Source organism: Artemia franciscana, chromosome 7 (genome assembly GCF_032884065.1).
Source record: "Artemia franciscana chromosome 7, ASM3288406v1, whole genome shotgun sequence".
Lineage (NCBI taxonomy): Eukaryota > Metazoa > Arthropoda > Branchiopoda > Anostraca > Artemiidae > Artemia > Artemia franciscana.
The window spans coordinates 59,165,817-59,191,016 of record NC_088869.1 but is presented as its reverse complement, the minus strand read 5'-3'; the positions used below and the strand labels follow the sequence as shown (position 1 = coordinate 59,191,016).

Below are 25,200 nucleotides of genomic sequence, written 5' to 3'. Positions count from 1 at the left end.
TGTATATATAATTCCATGTAAAATAAGGATCAAGTTCTTTCAACTATTCATTACTTCGTAGATATCAACTCTTTTTCATTTGCTTTTGAAACCGGTTTCATGACCCTGAGAAGCTCCATAACGTTCATATTTAGAACAAACCGGGAAAAAAGCAGTGGTCCTAAAATTTGTTAAGCTTTGAAAGAATTTTTTATATAGAGTTAGTCAAACAGGGTCAAACAGTTCATGTTAAGATACTTTAGGCATGTGCGTTGTGGCCCAATAGAAATCAAAACTATAAATAACTGAATTTTGATATTAATAGCTAAAACAAAAAGACTGTTTTTATTGATTTCTAAATATACAAATTCATTAAGTTTACTGTTAAACATTAAAGGCTACGAGACTGGGAAAGTTTTTCTCATTACCAACAAAGTGGCAAAATAACCTCAGCGAATTAATGAACCTTACTGAAAATCATACTCTCATGTTTAGCACAATAGAGATCCCTATAATTATAACTAAAAGAAACATGTGAAGAAAAACAAAAACTTAACTAGCAGAATTCTTTCTACCAGCGTTTGAGAAATACCTTTCCCTACAGCAAAGATGTAAAATCAACAAAATACGGCCAACTAGTTCACCATAGAGAAAATCCCTAGTCTTTTGTTCATGTACGACGAAAGAAATTTTCTTCTGTCCCAAAAAGTATGAATGGTCAGTATATAATTGCTGTTCGGATAAATTTGTATTGAAGAAATATTCGATATTTTACTAATATTCCTCACAATGGGATAGATGAGTTGATTAAAGGTGGAGGAGTTTTATATTATTGAAGTCTTTCATGGTCCTTATCGTAGAGTACGTTTGTATACTTTTTTTTATTTTATATATATTCTAGTCTTTTACCTGGTTTGCTAGTTTTAATGTTATATGTAGTTTGGAATTAAATAAATGAAACACCTCAAATTTTCTTTTGATTTTATGTTTTCGAGATGCTCATATCAGGCTGGAAATCTTAGGTCCAGTCACTTGTGTTTCTAAATCACTGGGGACTTCAAGATCCCCAGCAATGGGGCCCAATTAATGGCTATTCATAATCGGTTGTGATGTGAAACCTAAGAGGTCACTGCTAGTTGACAAGGTCACCACCCCATCTCTCCAAAAAAAAAACTCCCATACTTATAACACTGGGAATCATTCTACACTTTCTATTTTCCTTTGTTTGTAGTAAAAACCCATCAAGTATCCAAATTGAAATTGTCAACCTGACCTTGATCTTAAACAATAATGATAGACAAATAAGGATGCTTCAAGTGTTAAGAAATAGTCCTTTTAAATTTACTTTTGGACAATTTTTTTTAGGAAGAGAATGGTGAGTTTTCGCTCAAAATCAAGAAAAAAAGGTAATACGTTGTTAGTTTCAATAATGCTTGAAAGGAAAAAATTAGTATAATTTGTTCTATTGTAGCTCCTATATGTTAAAACTATTCTGACTATTGAAAAAGTTAAATAATTATGATTTTATTCTTTTTCAAGTGAATGTAAGGTGTTCATATCCGCCTTTTTCCATTGGGCCGACTTCAATTGATCCATTAAATGAAGATCATGAAAAGATTCATCAAATCCATAAAGTCGACAACCTGATATTCTCCTGTAAGAAAAAAAGCTTTTTGAGATATTATGTTGCGTTTGTATATATATCTATTGAATTAACTTTACCCATTTGAAACACTTTTCAAACGTTTTAGATCAATTTCCCCAATGGGTTTTTGAGATTTTAATGATGTATATTTTTAGTTTCCTTGGTACATTTATCCTTTTTTTCTTCTGCCCAAAGACACTGACTCGATTTTAAGTTATAATCTGGCTAATTGCACCAAACGTCTTAGGACACCCCTAGACGACATGACTCAAACACACACAATAAAAAACCTTGTGTGCCTTCAAAACTTAAAACACTTTTCCATTTTATTGCCATAAATTATCTCGAAGAAGTTTTTAATAGTATTGCTTCTTTACTGCTGCTGCCTCTATAAGTAAAAACAAATTAATTTACTGCTGCTTCTTCTGTAAGTAAAAACAAAATTCATTTGTCACCCAATATTTATTCGTCAGCTTGAACTAAGCCCTGCAGATGATAAAAGGATTTTGATCAGGCCTGCCATTTTTCAAATATGGGTATTTGTGGTTTCTATTGGTATTCATTTTCAATGTACCGTAAATGAGGTCTATATCAATTTGGCATGCAATTCCAATATCGTATGAAGAAAAAAAATAGCTTTATTAGCTGAGATTCTATTATCACTTAGAATTTATGCGTATTTTTAAGTTGTTGTGAGATCTAAGAATGAATGATGAAAGACTTTTTGTATTTGAATTCGATTAAAATATCGTTTTATGACATTAAATGGTATCCCTAGAGAAAAAACAAAGAAATTGCTAAATACCTCTTCATTCTTCTTAAAGATTAAGCCAAAGTAAAATATGTTGATGATTTGGGGATTTCATAATTTAATGTGGAGCTATTTAAATATTTATAATCTGATTTCTTCTTTTTATTAGGACCACTCAGGGTTAAGGTAGCATATTTTATATAGTTAACCTATTAAAAATTGTCTAAACTGTCCAAGAGTTGTAACTTTGGGTGGGTAGTTTGAAAGTTCTTCCTACAGCTTGAGAACTTTAAAAAAAATTTATTTCAGAGAGTTTAGCTACTGCTAACGCAAATTAATTTTCATTTGAAAACCATTGTAAATAGTCTTATATCTACTCGTTTTTCTTCTGCTAAACCTATGGCAAATAACCTTGAAGGCACACAAGACTCCTGTCTAAGACATTCCCTTCTTTAAACTCCTATTCATCTAAAATAATTGGAATTTAAATTTCTTCCCCATCCCTTTTTTCTCTGCGTTTGCAATTAAAATAATCCTTTTAAATCATCTCATTATTATTTCTTAAGCCCATAGAAACACAGAATGTAAACATCTTCTTTAAATTTCAGGTTTAAATTATCCATTTCATTCTTAGATTCTGACCTTTACAACTGATATATATATTAATTTATTAATTTATAATATTCACAAATATTAATTTACCATTTTAGTGAACAATCTTTGTTAGTTTGAACACACTTCCCAAATTTGTTTCTGAAAGACAATTTACAACCTTCTGAGATCCTTGGACACTGAAAGTATCTACTAATTTAGTAGATACCCTGTAGATTTTAGTAAATTTAGTAGATTAATTTAACATACCCTGAAAGGCCTAGACAACATCCATCCCTTGTCAAATTTCTAAAGATATCTTAGTAACATTCTTGAAATGTAAAGTTTCTTTTGATTTCATTTCATGTTTAATTCATAATTTTTCTAGAGGTTTCAGTTTAAAAACATAATATGTTTTTAGAGCTATTTAGTATTTGAAATGGTGACGTCCTGTGCATGCTTATACTCTTTGGATTTAGTCAAAATTCATAATACTAGTAATTTCAGGAGTAGTGGTAGGAGGAGAAGGCGTGAAATTTATAAAAGAAAAGTATCTGTAGTGATATAATAGTAGATTTAGTCAAAACGAAAACTAAGCACTATCAAAAATTACAGTTGCAATTGCTCATAGTAAAATGTGTAAACAGTTGTAATGGAATTAAAAGAGTCTTAGTTGTAGTCAATTCTACTCCCATTCATAATTAGATAACATTAATTGTGGTTACTGTTACATCTGTAAGTATTCATAATCGTAGACGATAATTTCTGGTGTTTTTTTTTTCATAGGAGTTTTGGTTGAAAGCAGATTCAGTCACGGTCATAAGTAGTTAAAGTTGCAGTCAAAAGTTTAGGTAATTGCTTAAGCAAAAATTAGAACGGTCTTTTTTGGAGAAGTGTGATATTTGGATCTTAAAATTTAATTAAAGTATACCATTCACAAGAAAGCAGCTTCCCGTTTAAAATTTAAAAATAAACTGTTTTTGTTAAATATGAAAAAATATTCAGCTCTAAGGCCTTAATTAAAAGAATTACGATACTTAAATCTCAAAATTATAAAAAGCTTGAATTTCATATGAAGTAAAAATATTTATTTTGTTGCCAGATTAGAAAAAAAAAACTGTTAATTGACTAGAAGAAAGACTGTACTTTAAAAAATGAAATATATAAAACGTACAATTTCTTATTAAACTGGACCATCTGCAATGAAAAAGTCTCACTGTTGAAAAAAATAAGAATTCTAAGTGTTTAAAAATGCAAAGAAGTCTTAAGAAGAAAGGCTGAATTTGAACAAATGTAATATATTCTAAATAAGGGGTAACAGTTCACCACCCGAATGAGCTTTGCAGAAAAAAATTTCTTTTCTTGCATTAATGATTTTGTTAATTAGTGATCAGTAAATGATAATTCCCCCCTCTTCTTATAACTAAATAAGGAAATGTGAAAAAAAACACGCTTGTAAAGAAAAGATATTGGAACAGATTTAACAATAGTTAGTACTTTTTTGTTATATTAGTCAGGACTAGTTTCATGATGAAATTAAAAAAAAACTTAAATATTTTAAAACAATAAAAAAACCAATTTAAATTTACGCATTTAAAAAGAAATTTAAACATAATTATTCGACAGTTTCTCCTTGGATCACATAAGAGCTAATAAAAATCACGAAATAGAACTTCAAAGTAAGACACATCATGAATTAAATTAAGCTGATTATTTTAGTCTGCTGAATTAGGTGTTTAAAAGATTCAAATTTTCGGAAGTTTTTTTTGAAGTCCAGGATGGAAGACTATTTCTAGAAATTCATGATAAAAGATATAAGTCTCTTAGACTGGGAACAAGCGAAGGTAATATTGTTAAGCAAGAACATCCATCAAGTAGATACCTTCATCTGCTTAGTTAGTATTAATCTTAAAAACAGTTAGTTTCATGAAGATGCTAAGACTTTAATGACAATGGTGAAGGGTGTTTTTTTTCGTTGTTAAAATAAAAAGACTAGTAAGCAAACCAAGATTAGAATACAGAAGGCTATATTGATGACACTGATTCGGTGTAGCACTAAGTAAGTATGTATGTTTATTTATTTCCCTCAATATTACGAAATTAATTTCGGATCAAACAACATAGAATAATACAACCCAGAAGAAAAATAAAGAAAAGCACAACATAAATACAATAGCAATGTACACGGAATTGCAAAATAGGAAAAACTGAGAGAATTGCTGGCGCGCGTCTTTTTGCAGCATTAGCACTAAAATCCTTAGTGACTAAATGGTACTAGTAGATAAAAGGTCAAAAAGGTGAACAAATCTGTAGTTTTATACCTTCTCTGTAAATAATACAATATTAATAAGAATTTACAATATTTAAAATAACATCTCCTTGATTAGAGAAGTTTTTTTTCCACATTATAGACTGAAAACCAGAGAGAGACAGAAATGCTGGAGAGAAAAAACTATAGTAATGTTTACATCGACGACTATGCATATCTCTATTTGGTGATATTTTATCATGCGAGATACAAATGCAGTGTATACCACTAGTAAATAGAGACTGGTACGTGGCTGAACGCTTAACAAGAAAAGAATACAAAGCCATTTCATATTTAAAAAGCATTAGAGTATCGTTTTATTCACACGCCAAAGGGGGAGCAGAGACGAAGTAAAACGAAGAAAACCACATTTAGAAGTATTTACAAAAAATTCATTATCACTTAAAGCATTCATAAGAAATGTTTATTTTTAACGAGGTTAAACTTGATATGACAAACTAGCGGTACTTCATCAGCATAATGAATATGTAGCACAATTATTCCTCATAAGCAGAGTAGGACACAAACATTCGCAAACAGTCTACAAGAAAAAATGTAAAAATATATGGAGAAACTAATAAAAATAATAATAATTTATTTATCACCCACTTCACAAAACAGAGGATAAGTGGAGTAAAAACAAAAGAAAAACAGCAAAAGTAAAACAAGAAACAAATTTAATCACTTACAGAAATTAGACAGAAAAGGCGATAAAAACATCCTAGCCTATAAAACGCTTCAATAGCTAGCTTGAAAGATAATTTTTCGACAACACCAGTAATATATGTCACACAATACATTTTAACCAGTTTTGTATTCCGGTAGGAACGAGGTAGATATGAAAGAAATTTGAAGTACCGGTAATAATTTATGCATTTCTACTTTTTATATCACCAGTCAACAGAAGTGGCCTAATATCAGAAGATTTGTACCACAAAAACTTGATCAAAGCCAAAATAGTGTTTTTTCATATATTGTCCACGATTTACTACAATTTTAGATTAACCAAGCCTCAGCTTATCACTAATAACTTGGATAGCACGAGACTCGAGAACACTCATAAAATCGCAAACTGTTATGCCAGGCAAACAAAACGATTTAACTCGAGGAATACTAAAACCAACCAAGTCTAGTGATTCTGACAAATTATTACCGTTGAAAATAAGAAACTCGCACTTGTTAATATTTAGGCACAGGCTGATATCGCGGAAAGCAGAAGTAACTGACGTCACTGAACGGGCAAGACCAGACTCAGTTTGACTAATCAGAAAAAGGTCATCCGCATAAGCCTGATATGAGATATCAGATAGTCCTGGTATGCAGGTAGTCAGCATTTTTGAAAATACATTTTCAATACAAGTATTGAAAATATACAGAGAAAGAACTCCCCCTTGTCTCACACTGCAATGAACAGGGATATGACCATTATAAGAATTATTTAATGACTTGAGGTGAAGGCAAGAATGGGAGTACTGAAAACGGAGCACGTGAATAACCAACAAATGTACTCCTCTCTGGCATAATTTTGTCCATTCTTGAGTATGACAAACACTGTCAAACGCCTTACACAAGTCTAGGGTTGCAAAATGAAGAACGTGACGATTGTGAAGGGCATCTTTTAATAAAGAAGTCAAAGCATGGTGAGAATGCATTTAGAGCAAGCTTAGTGATCTAATGAAATAGGAGGTGTTCGAAAAGCTTGCTAAGAGTACAAGCTACCGTTGTAGGCCTAAGAGAACTACAAGAAACCGGGTCTTTTCCTTTTTTTAGAAGGGACATGACGCTACAGGATAAAAACAATTTGGGCACACACGAACTAGTAAACCACATTTTAAAAACCAGTTGGAGATGAGATACCAGTTCGAAAGTATTAGGAACAATTTTCCAAACGCTAATTTTATCAATATCCAAAGAATTTGATTTTAAACCCCTAATACCTTTAACAATAGCCCACTTTGAAACTAGAATCATATGTCTCTGACATAAACGTGACGAAAAATTTCTTTCAAGCAAACGTGAGAAACGCATTTTCGCTGCATAATTAACTTTCAATAATATTTTTGATAATGTTCGATACAAGATGGACGAGGTATAATATCACTAGAACATATATCTAGATACTTGGCAGAATTTATTACTTTTTGCCACTCACAATTACTTTTTAGAAAAATTTCCCCAGAGTAACAAACGGCACGAAGATGACGCTAATATTCGGGTTTCGTCTTTTGTCTTAGATCAAACACAGTACCTCGTGAAGGTCGAACACAGGCAGACTAGATTCCTCGTCAGAACTTGGCCTTATTTTTGATTTTTTTCAGCAAAGGATCACACTTCCAGATTGATTTTTGACTATTCCGCCTTACACAGATCAGCGGGACGGCCATATCTTCAGGTATTGGACGGCAAATAGCGATTTAAATCAGCATGAGTATTTTTAATAAGGGGGTACGCATTTGTGCAAAGAAGACGCAAAGGGACACGCACGGTGGACAGTAGAGCTCAAAGTGGAGCAAGGTAAAGAGGCATATTCGCACTACACCAATCACATTTTTCAAACCACTTATGCGACAGTAATGGTTGGATCGAGTATACGTCAGAAGAAACCTTAATATCAAAATACAGAGGTAAATTATCATAATCTCTCTCATCTTCATCAACATGTACTGCTGAAGTTTCTTATGAATAATAACAGATACAGTGGTCCAAATTTGAAAAACAACCACTACAGTGGATACATTTGAAACTGAGGTCTTTCGTTATGACCTTAAATACTGAGGGCAAATGCTTAAATGCTGAGGGGCCTGCCTTGGGTAGGACGGGCATTCGTGGTGAACACAGTATGTTGGGAACTTCACCTTAGAAATTCTACACTGCAACTTGGGAACAGGTGTTCTTGTAAGAGAACAACATCATAATTAGCTAGTATCTCATCAAGGCCTAACACTTTTTTCTTTCACCCCATAGATGTTGAAAAAGCGCACTTAGACCCTATACTCATTCAAGATTGCAAGCAAGAAGGTCGCGAAACTTTGGAATTAGCAAGAGCCTTTAGTTTGGAGAAACGAAAACTGTAAGAACATGATATCCACTACAGTTTGCACAATTGGGGGTGTTGCTGCAAAATGAGTCACTAGAGATGATATGGGGACCAGAGCACCATGAGCATTTGTAGTTTTGATCGGGACATTTTGCAGTAAGCGGTCTGGTGATTGAGATTTCCTTCAGCACCTAGGAGGTCACCGATATTCATACCCTCGGAAAAGTTCATAGTCTATATTCAGTTCAGATTTAAGGGCCAATAAAAGAGAAATTTTGTCTTCGGACGTAATTTTCACACAATTTGAGCTCCATATTCACATAGCTTCTCGAATGCCCCTGTAAGCTTTAAAAGGTGCGAAATCAAGATCTTGTGCAACGCCTTTCATTACACAAAAAAAATTCTCCACCATTCTTGCTTCACAATCACGAAAAATTGAGGACGCAGATTTGCAAAATTCAGCAGCGATTGCTGCTGATGCCACTTTGCCTGAGTTTTTTATCGTGATAAGATCATATATATCAGAAGTCTATTTCAACGGAAAAAAATTAACTAAAGTACCAATATTGGAGAATATTTACGATAGAAATGTTAACTAAGCAATGAAGTGCTTGCAAATGTACGACAGTATCAAAAGTGTCCAAAATATCAACTTAGCAAAAATGAAGTTGTCTATTTTTGTATTTTACTGAACCCACCAGCTGACCAAGTATATGGCCTGGTAACAAGCAAAGCAGCTCTGGACCCTACTTGATAATAAGAAAAATTATGTTTTTATCTGAAGGACGGGCCTTCTGAAAGACAGCTTAAGATTTGTTAAATATTTTCTTGAGATATTGCCTTCGTGTCTTTTGGGTATATTATTGACAAATGGTATATAAGACAATTGATACTTTTCAACTGTGGGGTGACAAAACTCAACAGATCCCTAGGGTAAAGTTTAAATTTATGATATTGAGACATGTAACGCTTTTATAAAATCGACTGTCAGATAAACTGCAGATGGGGAATTTGATTGGACCCAAAGGGAATGGAAATTAGAAGCCATAGTACCCAGTTTAAGAGTCAAAAGTTTGTTTTGGACAAAAAACCTCCCCCTACGCCCATCATTTCCCAAAACAAACATTCAAAAATTTTTGCATAAATATTTGTTCTCCAGCATTGTTGAAAGGTCCAGGAATCATGCTTTTGGGAATGTCAACCCCAAAAGACCTCTACGCATGAGCTCTAAGTTAAGCGATTCGTTCATAGTTTACATATAACAAATATCATTCACTTCCAATGCAGATTACTATTACTTTCCAAAAAGACAAAATACATTCAGGTGATACTTTTGTAGGATGTTGAAGGGAGTGTTGAGCTTAATCCAATCATCCTATATGTACAAGGGTTTTTAAAAGAGCTCAACTTTCAGGTAATGATAAGAGAAGTGACCACTTGACCAAAAAGGTATTATTTGCGTGCTAATAGTACTATAACAGCTGCCAGTTCTACTACTACTACTACTGCTACCACCAAACTACTACATTTAAAGTATTGAGAGAAATTTTAATTAAATCAAAAAACCATATTGGGAAAAGAGTGTATGCAAAGAATGAATAATGGTATCAAGTTAGAGCTCTCAGGGAATGTTAAAAGGGGAGATAATTTGACCAAAAGATAATATAGGCACGCTACTACTAATATTGTTGTCACTACCACTTCTAAAATTACTACCACTGCGACTTAAGCTACTACTTCTATAACACCTAATTATAAGGCTACGAGAAATAAAAAGAGAATTTAAAGAAATTATAAAAAATACTGCGTATTGAAAGTGAATATCAGCAATGTCATAATAATTGCTAATTCTACTAAATTCCCTAAATTCCAAATCCTTACTGACTCTACTACATTTCAAGGTCAAGATTATAAGGACGTTCAAATGATCAAAATGCCAAGTTAACTCTACTGCTGCTACTTGTATCAGTGCTATTACAACTAATACTATTACTGTTAATACTGCTAAAGTGAAATCTATTACAATACTACTTAAAGGTCAAAATGTGGGATTTTCATGAAATTGTGGGGGAAAAATATCAACTGAATCTAACACAATATCTGTATGCAAGCTGTCAAAAGGATTTATCATCAATATCTTAAGAAACATTTGATGTGTGAAGTTGAAGTTTGCAGGGTTGGTAGAGCGGGATAATCAACCAGCCAAAATATGAAATTTGCATCCTATTGAAACTGCTTTTACTCATAGTAGTACTAATGCTTCTACTACTGCTACTATTATTATTACTACTAGCTGCCACTAAAATACCTCTCTTGATGTTATTTTAGCTAATATTTACAATTTTTACAGCCCTCCCTCAACTTTACCCCCCATTAGGCGGGACTTATCATCTTTCCATTATTTTATCCCCCTCGTCAAATCTTAAACATAATCTCTCAATAGCTTGTAGCACTTACCACCCTCTTCAAAATTCTGGTCTTCTTTCTTTTGGTATGTGGCTGAGTACTGAAGATTGGTCGGACATTTATAGTTTACAAAACCTTGATGAAAAAACAGGCATGTTTCATAAAAAGCTAATTGATAAATATCAAATTTGTTTCCCAGGAAAAAGGTTAAAAAGGTGCTCAAGTGGTAGACCCTTTATTAACCAAACAATAAAAATATTAATTAGAACCAATTTGAAGCTTTTAAGAAATGGTAAATTCAATAAAGCCAATATACTAAGAAAATCAATTAAAAGAGAAATTCGTAAATTGGCACAATCATACCACAAAAAAAAATGATCGAAGAATAGTTCACAAACAAGCCAAAAACTGGTATTTTCAGTTTAAAATTCTATGCGGCAGGACTCTTGACCAGCTTAATTTCAATTTACCAGAGACTGGTATTTTGAGTTTAAAAGTCTATGCGACAGGAGTCTTGACCAGCTTAATTTCAATTTACCAGAGATACTTGATATTACTGCAAATAATCTAAATGAATTCCTCGCTTCCATTGTCAAGAGCGTTCCAGCATTGCCAATCCAATTATTAATAGGAGCCCCATCCCCCCTTTTCCCGACTGTTTCCCCGTCTGAGATAGAAAAAAGAATCGACAAACTAAGGCAGACAAATATTTTTCCTTTGGATATCCCGTTTTTTCTTATTAGAGTCTTCGGTGACTTCCTTCCTGTTTAACGAAGTTACTAAGTCTGGCCAAATTCCAACAATTTGGAAACAGAGTGTCATCAACTCTTTGAAAAAGAAACACGGAAAGCCTGGCTTTGAAGGTGTTCAACCTATTACTCTTACTTCTATCTTTTCAAAATTGTATGAAGGATTCCTTGCAGATTTTCTGAAGGAAAAAATCCCACCTCTTACTGACCTGAAGCGATTCAGAAACCTAAAATCAACTTCTACTTCTCACTAACTCATTTCTCTTATTGACGACATCTGGAAACTCCTCGAAAAGCCTAATTCCTGGCTAAACTCAATTTCCATTGACCTTCAGATAGCCTTTCACCTAGTTAACCACAATATTTTAATTGAGAAACTAGTAAGCGAGTTCAATATCCATCCCTTACTGGTAAAATTGGTTGCCTCTTTCTTAATAAATAGATCGCAGGTGGTTAAAAACCAGAACCATTACTCAAATCCTCTCCCTACCTACAATGGCACACCCCAAGGAACTCTCCTATCCCCCCTTCTTTTTAGTCATGATGAACAGCCTCGCGAAGGAAGTTCCTGACCGTTGGAAATTTGTTGATGACCTAACGATTGTTGAAAGTTGCTTCAGAAATTTAATAAGCAACCCTATGAATATCCTCAATGAAATTGGAAGTGAGGCTTTGGAATTAAATAAGACAGTAAACCCTTCTAAGTCCATGATAATGCCGATTTGTTTCCTCAAATTTTCACCCTGTATCTTAATCCTATCACTGCTGAAATTTATCTGTCCTCGGTTAAATTACTTGGAGTCACAATTTCTTCAAATTTAAAGTTGAATATCCACGTTAAAGACATCATCCATAAAACTAATGCGTCTATCGCCTTCCTTAAGGTGTACACGACTTCTTGTACACGTCTTTCGTCCGCCCGCATCTTGAATATGCTTGTCCAGTTTGGCACCCTGTTATCTCTTGTGGAAAATCAGACAAAATTGAGTCTATCCAAAACAGAGCCTTGCAAATAATTTTCAAAGAAGGCAAGGTGGCTTACTCTCTGCTCCTAAGAGAAGCTAGTTGGGAAACCCTTGAGCGAAAGAGATTGTCGTTGTGCCTCCGTTTTTCAAAAAATGCAATAACGAACCCTCGGACGGCAAGTATTTTCCCAAAACGTCACCATTTAGATTACGACAGCCTCGAGCTGTTTCTGAGCCCATCCCAGTTTTGTGCCCCATTCGCTGTGTTACCTCCAGATATGAAAAAATCTTTGTCCCCTTCATCACAGAAAAAATGAATAAAATATCTAAAAAGTTTCTCCCTTTTTTGTGAGGTGCTGCCTATGTCGTTGCGCTTATTTGCTTGCCCCATCCCCTGTTTTTGGTTTAGTTTCCCTTTTAATTAATATGTGTTTTTCATGTGCCTAATGCTTCGTTTTTTTGTGAGTTTGTGGACTTTTTTTAGTGTCCCTTTCAATTTGTAGATATACGTATTTATTTTTGTTCTTTTCTGTATTATTTTATTATTTTGTCCCCTTCCTTTTTTTTCTAACTTGTTTTTTTCAAGTTTAGTTTGACCGGTTTTTTTTTGTTTGCTTTGTTAGACGACTCCGAAGTCCAAATTCGGCCCTTTAAGGGCTTGTGATAGAGACTTTTTTGAAATTAATATCTTATCTATCTTACTACTATTACTGCTACTAAGGCTAAGCGTATTAAGTATATTAAAGCTAAGTGTATTTGAACAATTTTGTAACTGTATTGAATAATATGGTAAAAACGAACTATGAGCATTGAAATTTTCAAACAGATGGCAAAGCAATATCTCAAGAACGGGTTAAGATTTAAATTAGATCTTTGAAGATAAACCAGAAAGCACTGTGAGTATACTTATAACACTACTAGTAAAGTTTCTTTAACTAATAACGCGACGGTATTAAAAAGCGCTTAGAAAATGATTAAGGGAGTTTCAATTAAACAAAAATTCAATTAAGCACCACTCGTTAAAAGCTTGGAATAGAATGAAAACTTTTAAACGACCTAGTTCTACTGAAAATTAAAGCTTTAGTGCCCTTATTAAGAGTTAAAAGTGATCGGAAGGCAGAAGCCCTATTTTTGCAGATCTAGTCACTCTGTTTCTAAGTATATTGGGTATATCACCTCTCTAAACACATGCAGTCTGACCAATATGCCTTAAAACCAAATCAAAAGGTACTGCTGTATGCTTACAATTAAACACCATAGAAATATATCAATAACGACCAGCTTTAAATTGAATTTGCTTATGCTACTTCTGTAATTATATTTGCTCTTATAATTTGAATAAATCAAATGAGTTTAAATGTATAGAAGGTGTAAAAGAGTATGAATAAGTTTTTCTGGGAATTGTGTTAAGTTTTATTTTCAGGTCAACTTGAAGAGATAAACAACTAAATTAAACAACACTATTTGTGTTAATACTATCTGTCCTAACATAAAAATAGCAAACTTCGAAATCTTAAAAAAAGATATATCTAGAAAATCCATGAAATAGACCATGACAATAAAAGACGAGCATAAATTAATTTAAAATGCTTTTTCAGGAAAATTAGTTTTTTCAAAGAAGAGTTAAGAGCTCTATCAAAATAAATTTTCCCTTGTTTTAGCTTTTTTGTCATAAATGCTCTAGATATATCGTATTTGCCTTATATGTGCTACATCATATGTGCTTCATGCATATTAAATACTTGTTGAATAATGGACTAAGATTTTGCCTATTTAGTTTTAAATGTAACTTAAATTTTTGAAAAAGTTTCTTCTTAATTAGTACTTATGAAATGGCACATCCATAACAATTTTTTTGCTTCAATTTACATATATAATTTTTACCTCTATCCTTTTTATATCTGATTTTCATTGAAGCACCTACCCTAGAACATAATATTTTTCATTAAATATATCTCTTAAGTTTCTGCACGACAGTACACCAGTCCACTATCATAGGTACAAATATAAATGAATAAATAAATCTTACAGTGAATGAAGCTTAGATTGAATTTTCAAATCACGCTTAAAAATGACCAAATATATATTTTATCTAAAATTCTTAAATTAGCCCAAAACTAACAAAATTAGATGAACATTCAAACAAACAAACATACAAAAGTTGTTTCCATAAATGAATGTATAAATCTTAACATGGGTAAAATTTAACTTGAATATGCAAATTAAGCGTAAAATGAGCAACAATTACTACAAACAGGAATTTGGTTACTGCCACCTCCTCCAACTGTATCAACTTTAAGCCTACTGTGGCACTGGCCCTTCACCGACAACAATTTGTGTCTTGAATTGCATAAGAAGAAACTAATAAAATCAACATGAATATTTGATATATATAGTGATGTTTATTGTTGAAAGTTCAGGAGTTCAGTATTTTGTTTCAGTATATATTTTTTTTTTCAATCGTGTAATAACCAGAGAAGAAAATATTTATAGTGAAATTTGTTTTCAGTGAAGAGCAAATGACGTCATAGTTTTTTGACTTTGACGCTTAGGGAAGGGGGCAGTATTTCAAACCTTGTTCTTAGCAAATATAAATTTGCTTTAAACAATCTTGGAAAGAACTTATAAAAATAAACCAATCCTTTAGTTTATAATAATACTAATTGCTGAAAGATCATCAGTTAACAATTAAATTTTATTTAAATTCTTATGTTTATTTTGAATGCAATAATATGTACAACAGAAAACATTTGTAATAAATTTTGTTTTCAGTAAAGCACCCATATTGAGTAGACTTATAGACTTTTACAGATAGAAAAGGAAGAAGAGCTCAAACTCTTGTTTGTAGTGCTTTTTGTTCACGTTGAGCATTATGCGCAGGTAATACATATGTTTTACGTGTTTTAAAATGTATTTATTCACGTAAAGTAATTCCTATTATAAGTTTGTCTACTATGACTTTTAAGTTATTTAGGCTTGCTTTTAGGTTTCATTTATGCTTACTCCTGAATGTCCTCGTAAACTCATATTAATTAAACTCAGTTTAAGTTTCATTTGCTTATTCAAATAAGTTTTAATCGTTTACTAATTAATTATTCATTTATATTAGTATCTCTGGGGTGTTTATTTTTGTTATGAATGTTTGTTTAATTTCTGTTCTTTTACGGTTTAATTTATTCTTTAATAAACATTTTTTATGTTTAATTTGATTTATTTTAAGATATATTTCTTATGATCTTAAGTTTAATATGGTCATTTCTGTTCTTTGAAAACATATTTTAGGAATTTTTTTCTTTTAATTAATATTGCAAGGGATTCGGCTTCTTTATAAGGTTTTTCGTCATATTTTTCAGAATGAATTTTTTAAAAAAAAGGTGAAATCTGGTAAAATGTTCAGGAGTTTAATAAATATCAAAGAAATTTATCCTGTTCGAGGGACATTTATTTAATAACATTCCGCTCACGTCACACCAATATATAGAGGTCTTATCAATTTTATCACCATCCAAGCTGATCTATGGGCATCATGTTTCAAGAACACCAAATGTTTTGTGACAAGAGTGCTGATACTTACTCCTGAACGTCTTCGTAAACTCATATTAATTAAACTGAAAAAAGTAAAAATACCTTCCATATATTTTTCAGTAGTTTTTTTCATAAATACTTCTAGCATAATTTGCAGCATACAAAGAAACAAAAAGAAACAGTTTCTTTGTTCCTCGCTTTTGTTCTTGAGTTGTTTTATTGTTTGCTGCTGGTTATTTTTGAAGCCATATTTTATATTTTAGTTTTTGCTCAAATTTTCGTCTCTTTATTCTTCATTGTTTTTGCTCCTTGTAATTGTTTCTAAGGGCAGTGCTCTGTCCTTATGTGTTTGTTGTTCATTTTTAGTTTATCATAACTATAAACATTTGCTAATACTCTTTACCTTAGCTACTCAGATTTTTCTTGTCAAGTTTGATTCTCTATGTTGTTGAATTGTCCCTTAAGAACGATGAAACGGCTTAATACAGCTTTTTTTTTAAAATAGACAAATTACATTTGACATATTATGTTTAGCTATGTTCTTTTTGAAATATTGTATTAGTCGTAGGTGTAAAAACGATGCTATCGCTCCTCGGCAAAAATGATCTGATTATTTTTTTGAGGTAATATTGTCAATCATTTGGTTTTTCTTGTCTATCATATTTCTTGTGTAAATTTGTCTGCATAATATACACTGAAAACGATACAACCCCTACTGTGGAAATTTGACGAATGTATGTTCTTCAATTGTATTTAATAATATGAAGTCGCCCATAAAGTTTTTTTTTCAAAATATATCCTCTTAATGAATCTTTTAATTTCTGACTTAAATAAACCGTTGTTTTAGGCAAGAAAATTTCACGTTGTCAGTTTTCACGAAAAAATGTGGAGCCATTTTCGATAAAACACTTAAATAGATAAATATTACTCATTTAAAGAGACAGCATTTGTTTCTTAGAGTCTTAGTAATGTTTGAGGTTTTGAAGATTAAAAGGGGAAACATTTAAAATGTGTTATATTGGAACAAGAGATTATAGCTTAATTTGAATTTACTGCAAACAAATACAAAAAAAAAACATTTTCACTTTTTGAGTTTAATAAATAAAGGATTATTCAGACTATCAGGAACAGAAAACAGTTTATATACAGTAAACTGATATTTCACCAGAATTTTATTTTTTTTTTCTTAGTAAAGTGCAAGTTTGGTTAGATGTATTGCTGAAGAAACTACTGAAAAAATATATAAAATGCATTTTAACTTTCTTCAGTTTAATAAATAAAAAATAACAAATACTTTCAGGAGTAAGTATCAGCACCCCTGTTACAACATATCTAGTGGTCTTCGAAAGTGGTGCCCGTAGAACAGCTTGAACATTGAGAAAATTGGTAAAACCGTTTTACTCTCCCTGTAGGCAAACAAAAGATATGGAAGATACTAGTCCCACTTCTTTGGCTCGTTTATGGTAAATTTTTGTAACATTTGAACAATAGTCTCTTGTAACTTCTCAACCAATATATCGGTCTCGGTGTGGTAAACCTTGGTAGGTACGATTGAGCTTTATTCTAAGGGCCACATACAGTTTTTCAGTGCTTGGGGATGACATTACTTCCATTTTAGGTCTGAATCTCTGAAAATATCCCACACGGGAGTAATACTTGATTAATTGGTGAGTTTTTTCTTTGAACGTGTCAATAAAAAGTTATTTTCCTCTGGATATCTGATTGCATAGCTGCTTATCACGAGTATCCATTTAAAACCAGTTTTACTATGCTCTAGACGTCCCACCATCTCCTTTCCTATTTCGACAAAAAAAGTTTAAATGGTCAGGAGTTACTGAAACAGTGCTTTTTCTGTCTAGCGTTTTCAGGCAGTTATTCGAGTCATTTTTTTAATGTCTGGTCTAAAGGTTGAACGAACCAATAGTTGCTACATCTGCTCGTCATAATTTTCATCCTTGATATCGTGGTAAAGCACCACATCAGTAACAATGATATTTTTACCTTTTTGCCACCTGTCTTGCCAGAATCCAGGATATTTGCACTGTTTCATTCATCTTCTATATCTCCTTGTGATGTGATGGTGTCGCTTTAGGCTCGATGGAAATACCCTAAGAATAATAATAATTCCTCAAATCTGTATTATTTTTGTACGTTTTATGGCCAATATTTTAATAGGCTATCTCAAGAAAGAAAATCAGTGAATTTCGAAATTAAGCCCCGAGACTCAGCAAGTGGCAGGTTAGTTTATATTGATTTTCATTGTGAACAACACTCTCTTCGTGTGTCTTGTATCCGCATATTTTCTTGCTTTTCACTTTCATTTGACTCGTTTTAGTTCTTTGCGCTACATACCTTCTAAGGAATTTTTTTGTTTCGAGTCGTGCAGTCATCGGTGACAAAAGTTTTACAATTGCATATCACTGCCATTTACCTTCTAAACACATTTATTCTCCTTGCCGGATATTTGTTTGTTCTTCACTTCCGATTTTCGCTTGTATTACCTTTCATTTTCCCAAATAATATAAATGTACGCCTTTTGAAAAGCAACTCTTTGCGCTTGGTCATTTTACTTATCTATATATCTTGTGCAAGTTTTCCTACATCATCGACACTAAAAACAATACAGCTACTATTGAGACAAATTTGATACTTCCAGGCTATTGAAATGTAATCATTAAGATGATTTCACTCAAGGGATTTCTTACCAGAGCAATTGTAAGATCTGAACTCCGACGAAATTCCACCGAAAGCCTTATGTGATTATGGGTTCACACAAAATTGAATAAAAAGCTATACGGATTTTTAAGTGCTTCTACAACATGTCATGGAGGAGTGATCTGAGGGTGAGGTTCATACGCCATAGTACTGTCCAGAAAAGATTTATTGTTTGTATCTTTTCTATAGCTTCTATAATCTCTAAAGAGCATAACCCCTTAGTGTTTGCTTCAGTAATAGCTGTGAGAAAAGTTCACCATATTTACCACGTTACAAAGTTTACGAAGGAAAAGTTTTCATGCACATTAAATGCTTGTTGAATAACGGAACAAGATTTCAACTTTTTAGTTTTAAAAGTTTAATTTTCTTATGTTCTAGAAAAACTTCTTTCCTAATTCCTATTTATGAAATTGCCCATTCAAGAAAAATTTCTTTATTTCAATTATTAGAAATTTTTTTACCTTTTTTTATATCTGATTTTCATTTAAGCACCTTCATTAGTACTTATAATTTTTATTAAATATCTTTCATTAATATCTGCATGACATCCCACCTCCTTTGCAATTATAACTACTGCTAACAACTCTCTAGTATAATAAAGTTTCTGGAGCTAACACAAATAGACACAATTCAACTTCGTTCTAATTTATTTAATCTATTACACCCTTTCACAAATTTTCTTTTTTTGTCAATTATTTTCTTACGACATTATTCCACTCGAAGCAGGGACCACCTATATTAATTTAGCCCTAGACAACGGCATGACCTGTTGTAGCAGAGTGGATTGATGCTGTGCTTGGTAATGCGGAGCACCTGAGTTCGATCCCCGCTACAGGAAGGTTGGGCGACAAGCTTGCTACTTGTCCCTGTAAGAAAACACTCAGCAACTGAAAAGTCAACTCGACGGCCTATGTGCCACCAATGGCTCAAGAGGATCTTTATTCTTTATTTATAGACAATGGCATAAAAAGAAAATCTTTTGCAACAATTTATACCACTTCCAAAGAATACGGCCTAAACATCTCAATTTTTTTCTCATTATGGCATTAGAAATTTAGCTTGAGCCACATTTTTTTATAGCCTTATATTTCATATACTTTCAGTCAGTCAAAAAAAAATATTTTTAAGGAATTTTCTCTGAAAAAAAAGTAGCAAATTTTCCTCCATACTTTGGGATATATTGGCTTCAGAACCATGCTTAACTGCTGCAATAACTGCGACATCCAATATTTTCATCCTGCTACCTTATGTTCCTATGCTTTTGTAAATGTAAAAAAACACCCTGGGACTGGAATATTCAATTTATTCTGATGCAAAATAATCTTTTTTCGCTCTTTGCTCCATTCCGTAAGATAAATTCAAAGAAAGTATTGATATTTTCCCTTGGATCAAACCAATTTGTGGTCTAATGGTTAATTTTGTTCAATAACAGATCATTTCTCTCGATTGCTCAAAAAAGACTAAAGAAAATTAAGATTCCTTACCTGAGAATCTTCAAAATGAACTAGATGAATTTATTTTCAGTCATTTAGAATTAGCTCAACCCAAGAAACAAAATATCACTTTATTTTTGTAACAAACGACTTTTAGTTTGAATCATATTCATGCAGATGCAGTAGCTAAATAGACAACAAGCAATTAAATAGACCTTTTTTTAAAGATGAGACGTTGAAAAGATGAAGTTTTCAATACAAATCATCTTGTATTTCTTATAAGAAAATATAAAACGGATAGCTTAAGCTCTATATTAAAATTACTTTTTTTTTCTATTCAAGTTCTGGGTAACTAATAACTTTTTAATAGAGAAAACAATTCAATGATAAAGAAAACTCACATTTTCACTGTGATATTTAAACCATTCAAATTAAAGAACAGTAGAATAAAAAAACTGAAAGAGATTTTGCCAAAAATTTATAATTTGAAAAAAAAGAATTGAAAATTGTCAAAAATGAATGAAAAAAGGTCATATGTTTTAATTGAAAGAATAAGAAATCTAAATCTTGATTTATTTTGTGAAACCTTTTTTCAACGTATTAGTTTTTCTATTAAGAATCAAAAACCAAAAATAGCTAATTTTGAAAAATGAAAATGAAAATGGAGAAGAACTTAATATTAAAATAATTTTTAAAGAACAGAAAAATGGTTTTCCAATTAAAACTTAAAAAATGATATTAATTGAATATTAATTAAATATTAAGTAGAAAAAATATTAAGCAGAAGGGCTTCTTTTATAAAAACGTGACTTCTAGTAATTACGGAGTAACACTTAGCCCTCCACAATAGTTTTGCTGGCAAGTATTCTTAAGTTCATTAAATTATGACCGTTAAATACTAATATTTTTTCCCCTTTGTTCAATTATCCAAAGAAATGTGAAAAATCAAGCCAGTAGACGGGACATAGAACAAAAGCTTTGGCGTTGCCTATAGTATAGGAAATAGGCTTCCATACCTTATCATTTGTTCATTAATAATTTTTACTCTTTGTCTGTTTATCTAGAAGTGGTGCTTGTCTATATTCTGGAGGGGAGTAAATCAATTTCGGAGGAGTGTAAATAAGATCATTCCTTTCATAATTCCTAAGTCATTCGTCATTGCGCGTGCGTAAAGAGGTGGATTCAAAAAGAAAGTTCAAGTATGATGTTTTTCAAAAATTTTAATGCCAAGTATCGGACATGCTTTTGCTTAGGTTACTTTAACACGAACTCTAAGTATGTCTGCTTTCCATTTCTCTAAATGAGCCTGTTAATTTATCAAGGCTTAATATATATATTTGAAATTCATTTAGTATTTTTGGAAGTGCTTAGACAACTTGGGGGCAATAAGGCGTGTGATTTTGCCATATTCTTTAGAGTGAGGTATGAGTTCTATGGTCAAATCTTAAATGAATAATTGCTTCTTTTTTAAATGGAGGGAAAAATTTCATCCTCTGTTACCCCACCTCTAGATTTGTAGGCTGTAAAATGTTTAGAAAAATATTCCATCCCGTCAAATGCTATTTTCATGGGTAGATCCCTTTTTACTTGGCATAAATTTTCTTCCTCTAGTTATCATTAAAAATAAGGTTTTGATTTCTTTTCTTAGAGTTATAAAATATTAAAAATAGTGAATTATTTTGTTCTATTATATTGCTTGTCTTAGTGTTTTTGCGAAAAACAATAGGATGTACATAATTTGTATATTAATTGTATTAGGGGCTTCTGAGGCTCAAGGAAGCCATTTTATCTGTTACAATTATGAAAAAATAAATTGCCATCAAGGAAGGATAATAAAGTGGTTTTTCTTACTATATATTTTGTCATTGGGCTTACTTATGCTTGAGGAGCGCAATTAATTAGTTATAATAATACAAAAGCATAAATGGTTTAAAAGGCATCTCAGAGAAAAGTTCAATTTTTCAATAAAAGAATAAAATTACTTTCATTTATTAAACCTTTAGAAGCGTGAACCTAAAGCTTGAAGGGAATGAGCAATCTAATAAGGTTTCTTCAAAGCTTGGGAATAAATTCCTCTGTGCAGGATTGTGATTTGTAGCCCTTGTGAATGGCTGTTGAAGTCTTAGATATACAAAAAAGAAGAAACTTCTCTGACGATATAACTTCGTAAAAATTCGCACACTTACATAGTTTGTTATGAAATGATGTAGGAGTCTTTGGAGAGATAATGTTTTCACTCCATTTTCTTAGCCGTTCACTTTTGTGAATTTCTATATAAGTTCATCAGAGAATAGGCCTTGCAATAAATATGGTTTGAAATACTATACACCTTACTACTCTTATCAGACCACGAAAAAGCATTGTAGATTCTAGCATTATAATATATTTTCCAGGAATTCATTTCTTTCAAATATTATCAGCCAGGAAAAATATCCAGGACTTTTGCCTTTTGGTTTTAATATCTTAGGCTTATCAACCAAGTCTTTTAATAATAATACCTTGCGAAATGATGCTTTCCATTTAATCTCAACGTTGATCTTGACTTGATTACTACACTAACTATCTTTAATAATAATGATATTTATGTTAGTAAAACTATCAACTGTATTGACCGTCTAGTTTCTAAGGATTAACTATTAAACCTTAGTTTTAAAGCATAATTTTGTACCCTCAGCTCTTAAATCTATTAACAATTTTTCTACTCAAATTTAATCAAGAAAATTCAAATCTTCAACTTAATATAGGTCTAAGTGAGAAATACGGTGGTATTTATTTCCAAGCCTCTTCTACTTTACTTATGAAGAAGACTGAGTTACTTCCTCTCTACAACAGGCTATTGTCTCTATTAATACTACATTCCCTCCTTTCACCTTAAAGTTCTTATTAAATCTAATCAATTAAAGCTCTTATAGAATTGCTATGTACCTCCTTTTTTCAAGAAGTGTATTCATAATATTCACTAATTTATTTCCAGTGGCAAAACTACCATAGCAAACTATGTTCATTTACTACATTGTAAACACCTGCAGCTGTTTTTTATATATATTTGTAATTGTCAATTATTTACTGTCTTCAATAAATTTTTCATTTTTTTCACTTCAAAGATGCTATAAGCTTTTTATTCTTGTCCACATCAATTTCTTTAATATAGATTCTGTCTAGTGGCTATTACCGTATTTATCACTGATAATTCCTTTATACTATTCCTAATTTTTCAAGTGTAGTGCTTTTTATTTCATACCTACCCATAGTCGAATGCATTTTTTGGTTTCCAGGCCTAAAAATATACTTTTCTTAACAAGTAGTACGGGAAACAAAAAAACTTACAGAACTAATTACCAATATTTTACTTACAGAGTTTAATAATTAATTTTTTGAAAGGGACTCACCACATTTCCTCAGGAAGAAGGCTCCTGCTTTTGCTTATTAATCCACGAGAAGTGTGACTGAACATTTTATGATAAACAGCATTTTCTGGTATATCTTTTCCAGGAAAACATTTTTTTAATATTTTAATCCTTGCCAAAGTAAGTTTCTTTTTTTCTTCCTCCATTTTTTTTCGTCCAAATTTCTCAACTTTTTCATCAAAAACATCTTTTAACTTTTTGTAAAGGTAGTAATCTGCTTTTAGCCACTTTTTCAATTTTACTGTGTGACCAACGGACAAATTTACTTTTAGTGCTTCATGTCGAGTATTCAGTTGTAGGAACACTAAATCATTGTAATCCCAGCATAAAAGTTCTTTTAATAGAACCACTGACTCTTCAAATCTTTCAGCTATCATAACTAAATGAAAGTTTTTATTAACTTCTTCCACAAACTGTTTGACTTTATGTTCGTTATCAAAATCTGTAACAGGAAATCCAAGATCAAAAAGCATTTGGTTTTTTCCCCATATTCCACTTTTCCTGTAATACTCTAATTTCCACTTAAACTCAAATTCATTGTCCTCCAGTTTATCTAGAAAATTTGGCAAAGTAACATTTCCAAGATATTCGTAAAATTTAAAATAGCTAAACATTGATTCAAATTGCTGAGTGGGCTCTCGAATTATGGTAATAAACACTGAGCCTTTTCCTAGAACATATTTCACTTCACTATGGTTCCATCTGCTGTGTATAACATGCATATCATAACCCAGGTGGTGCCACAGTGTATCTTTGATCAAATCTGTAGAGAATAATTCTGGGATGCCGATAGAATTTTTCCTCTCCAGTGGTAGAACGACATTCAAATCAAATTTATATGCATACCTGAAACAAAATAGTGATTGAAAAATATTGGTGGTAAAAATTTACAGTCTCTGGAAGATATGGTATTAAAATATTATAGGAATGACTAAAATAGCAGAACCTGTATTTTGATATTCTGAGAAAGCTGAGAACAATTTTTAACAAATATGGATTGAATCATACAGTTACTGTAGAAAATTGGACAATTTCTTTGGAAATTCATGGTTCATAGCTCATTTATTTGAAGACAAAAAAGAACATCAAAGTATATTAGCAGTGCAATTCGTTTTGAAAATAATATTTACCGCTTTCCCCAGAAAAGAAATATAGTGAGTGCCGCCATTATTGAATGACATTTGATTACCCATTGACCATAGCATCACTTGTACGAATTCTATTGAACTCACTTTAAGAATCCTATTAGTATTGCCATGCTTAAACTTACACATGTGACGAATCCTGCCGGCTGTTTCCATATGATTAAAATAGATGGAAGTTTTGAGATGAAATTTTCTGTGCCTTATGAATAGAGAGATATTCAAGGAAGTTCAAACATTTTTTCTAGTTTTTACGCTCAAACCAGAATAAGGGAATTTATAAAACCCAAAATACGTATTTTAATCCATCAAAATTAGACAGACTTATAAAGGAGATATAGCCTCTAAGAGAAATTAAACTTTTATATGAACATTTGATGAAATTTTCTACTTTCATTTGTTTTTTGTCTAAGATTAATTTCTTTAAATAACTAGATATATCTCTTTGATAAAAATATTGTAAACCATAAAATGTCATTTAATTTTTAGTTGAAAAAACGTTAGTTTTCTTTGAGTATTGGGTGTTTTTAACATTTACGCATAGAAT

The 25,200-nt window shown here is 31.8% G+C and overlaps 1 protein-coding gene across 1 annotated transcript; it reads right to left on the bottom strand.

Moving 5' to 3' along the window:
- Positions 1-1,454: 1,454 nt before the first annotated feature.
- On the bottom strand, positions 1,455-24,679 carry LOC136029740 (galactosylceramide sulfotransferase-like). The gene is made up of 3 exons (XM_065708246.1): positions 24,642-24,679; positions 23,494-24,357; positions 1,455-1,633 (listed from the first exon to the last, which is right to left on the bottom strand). Exons 1-3 carry the CDS (start codon positions 24,677-24,679, stop codon positions 1,504-1,506), a joined length of 1,032 nt encoding a protein of 343 aa, XP_065564318.1. The 3' UTR covers positions 1,455-1,503.
- Between the last annotated feature and the right edge of the window lie 521 nt (positions 24,680-25,200).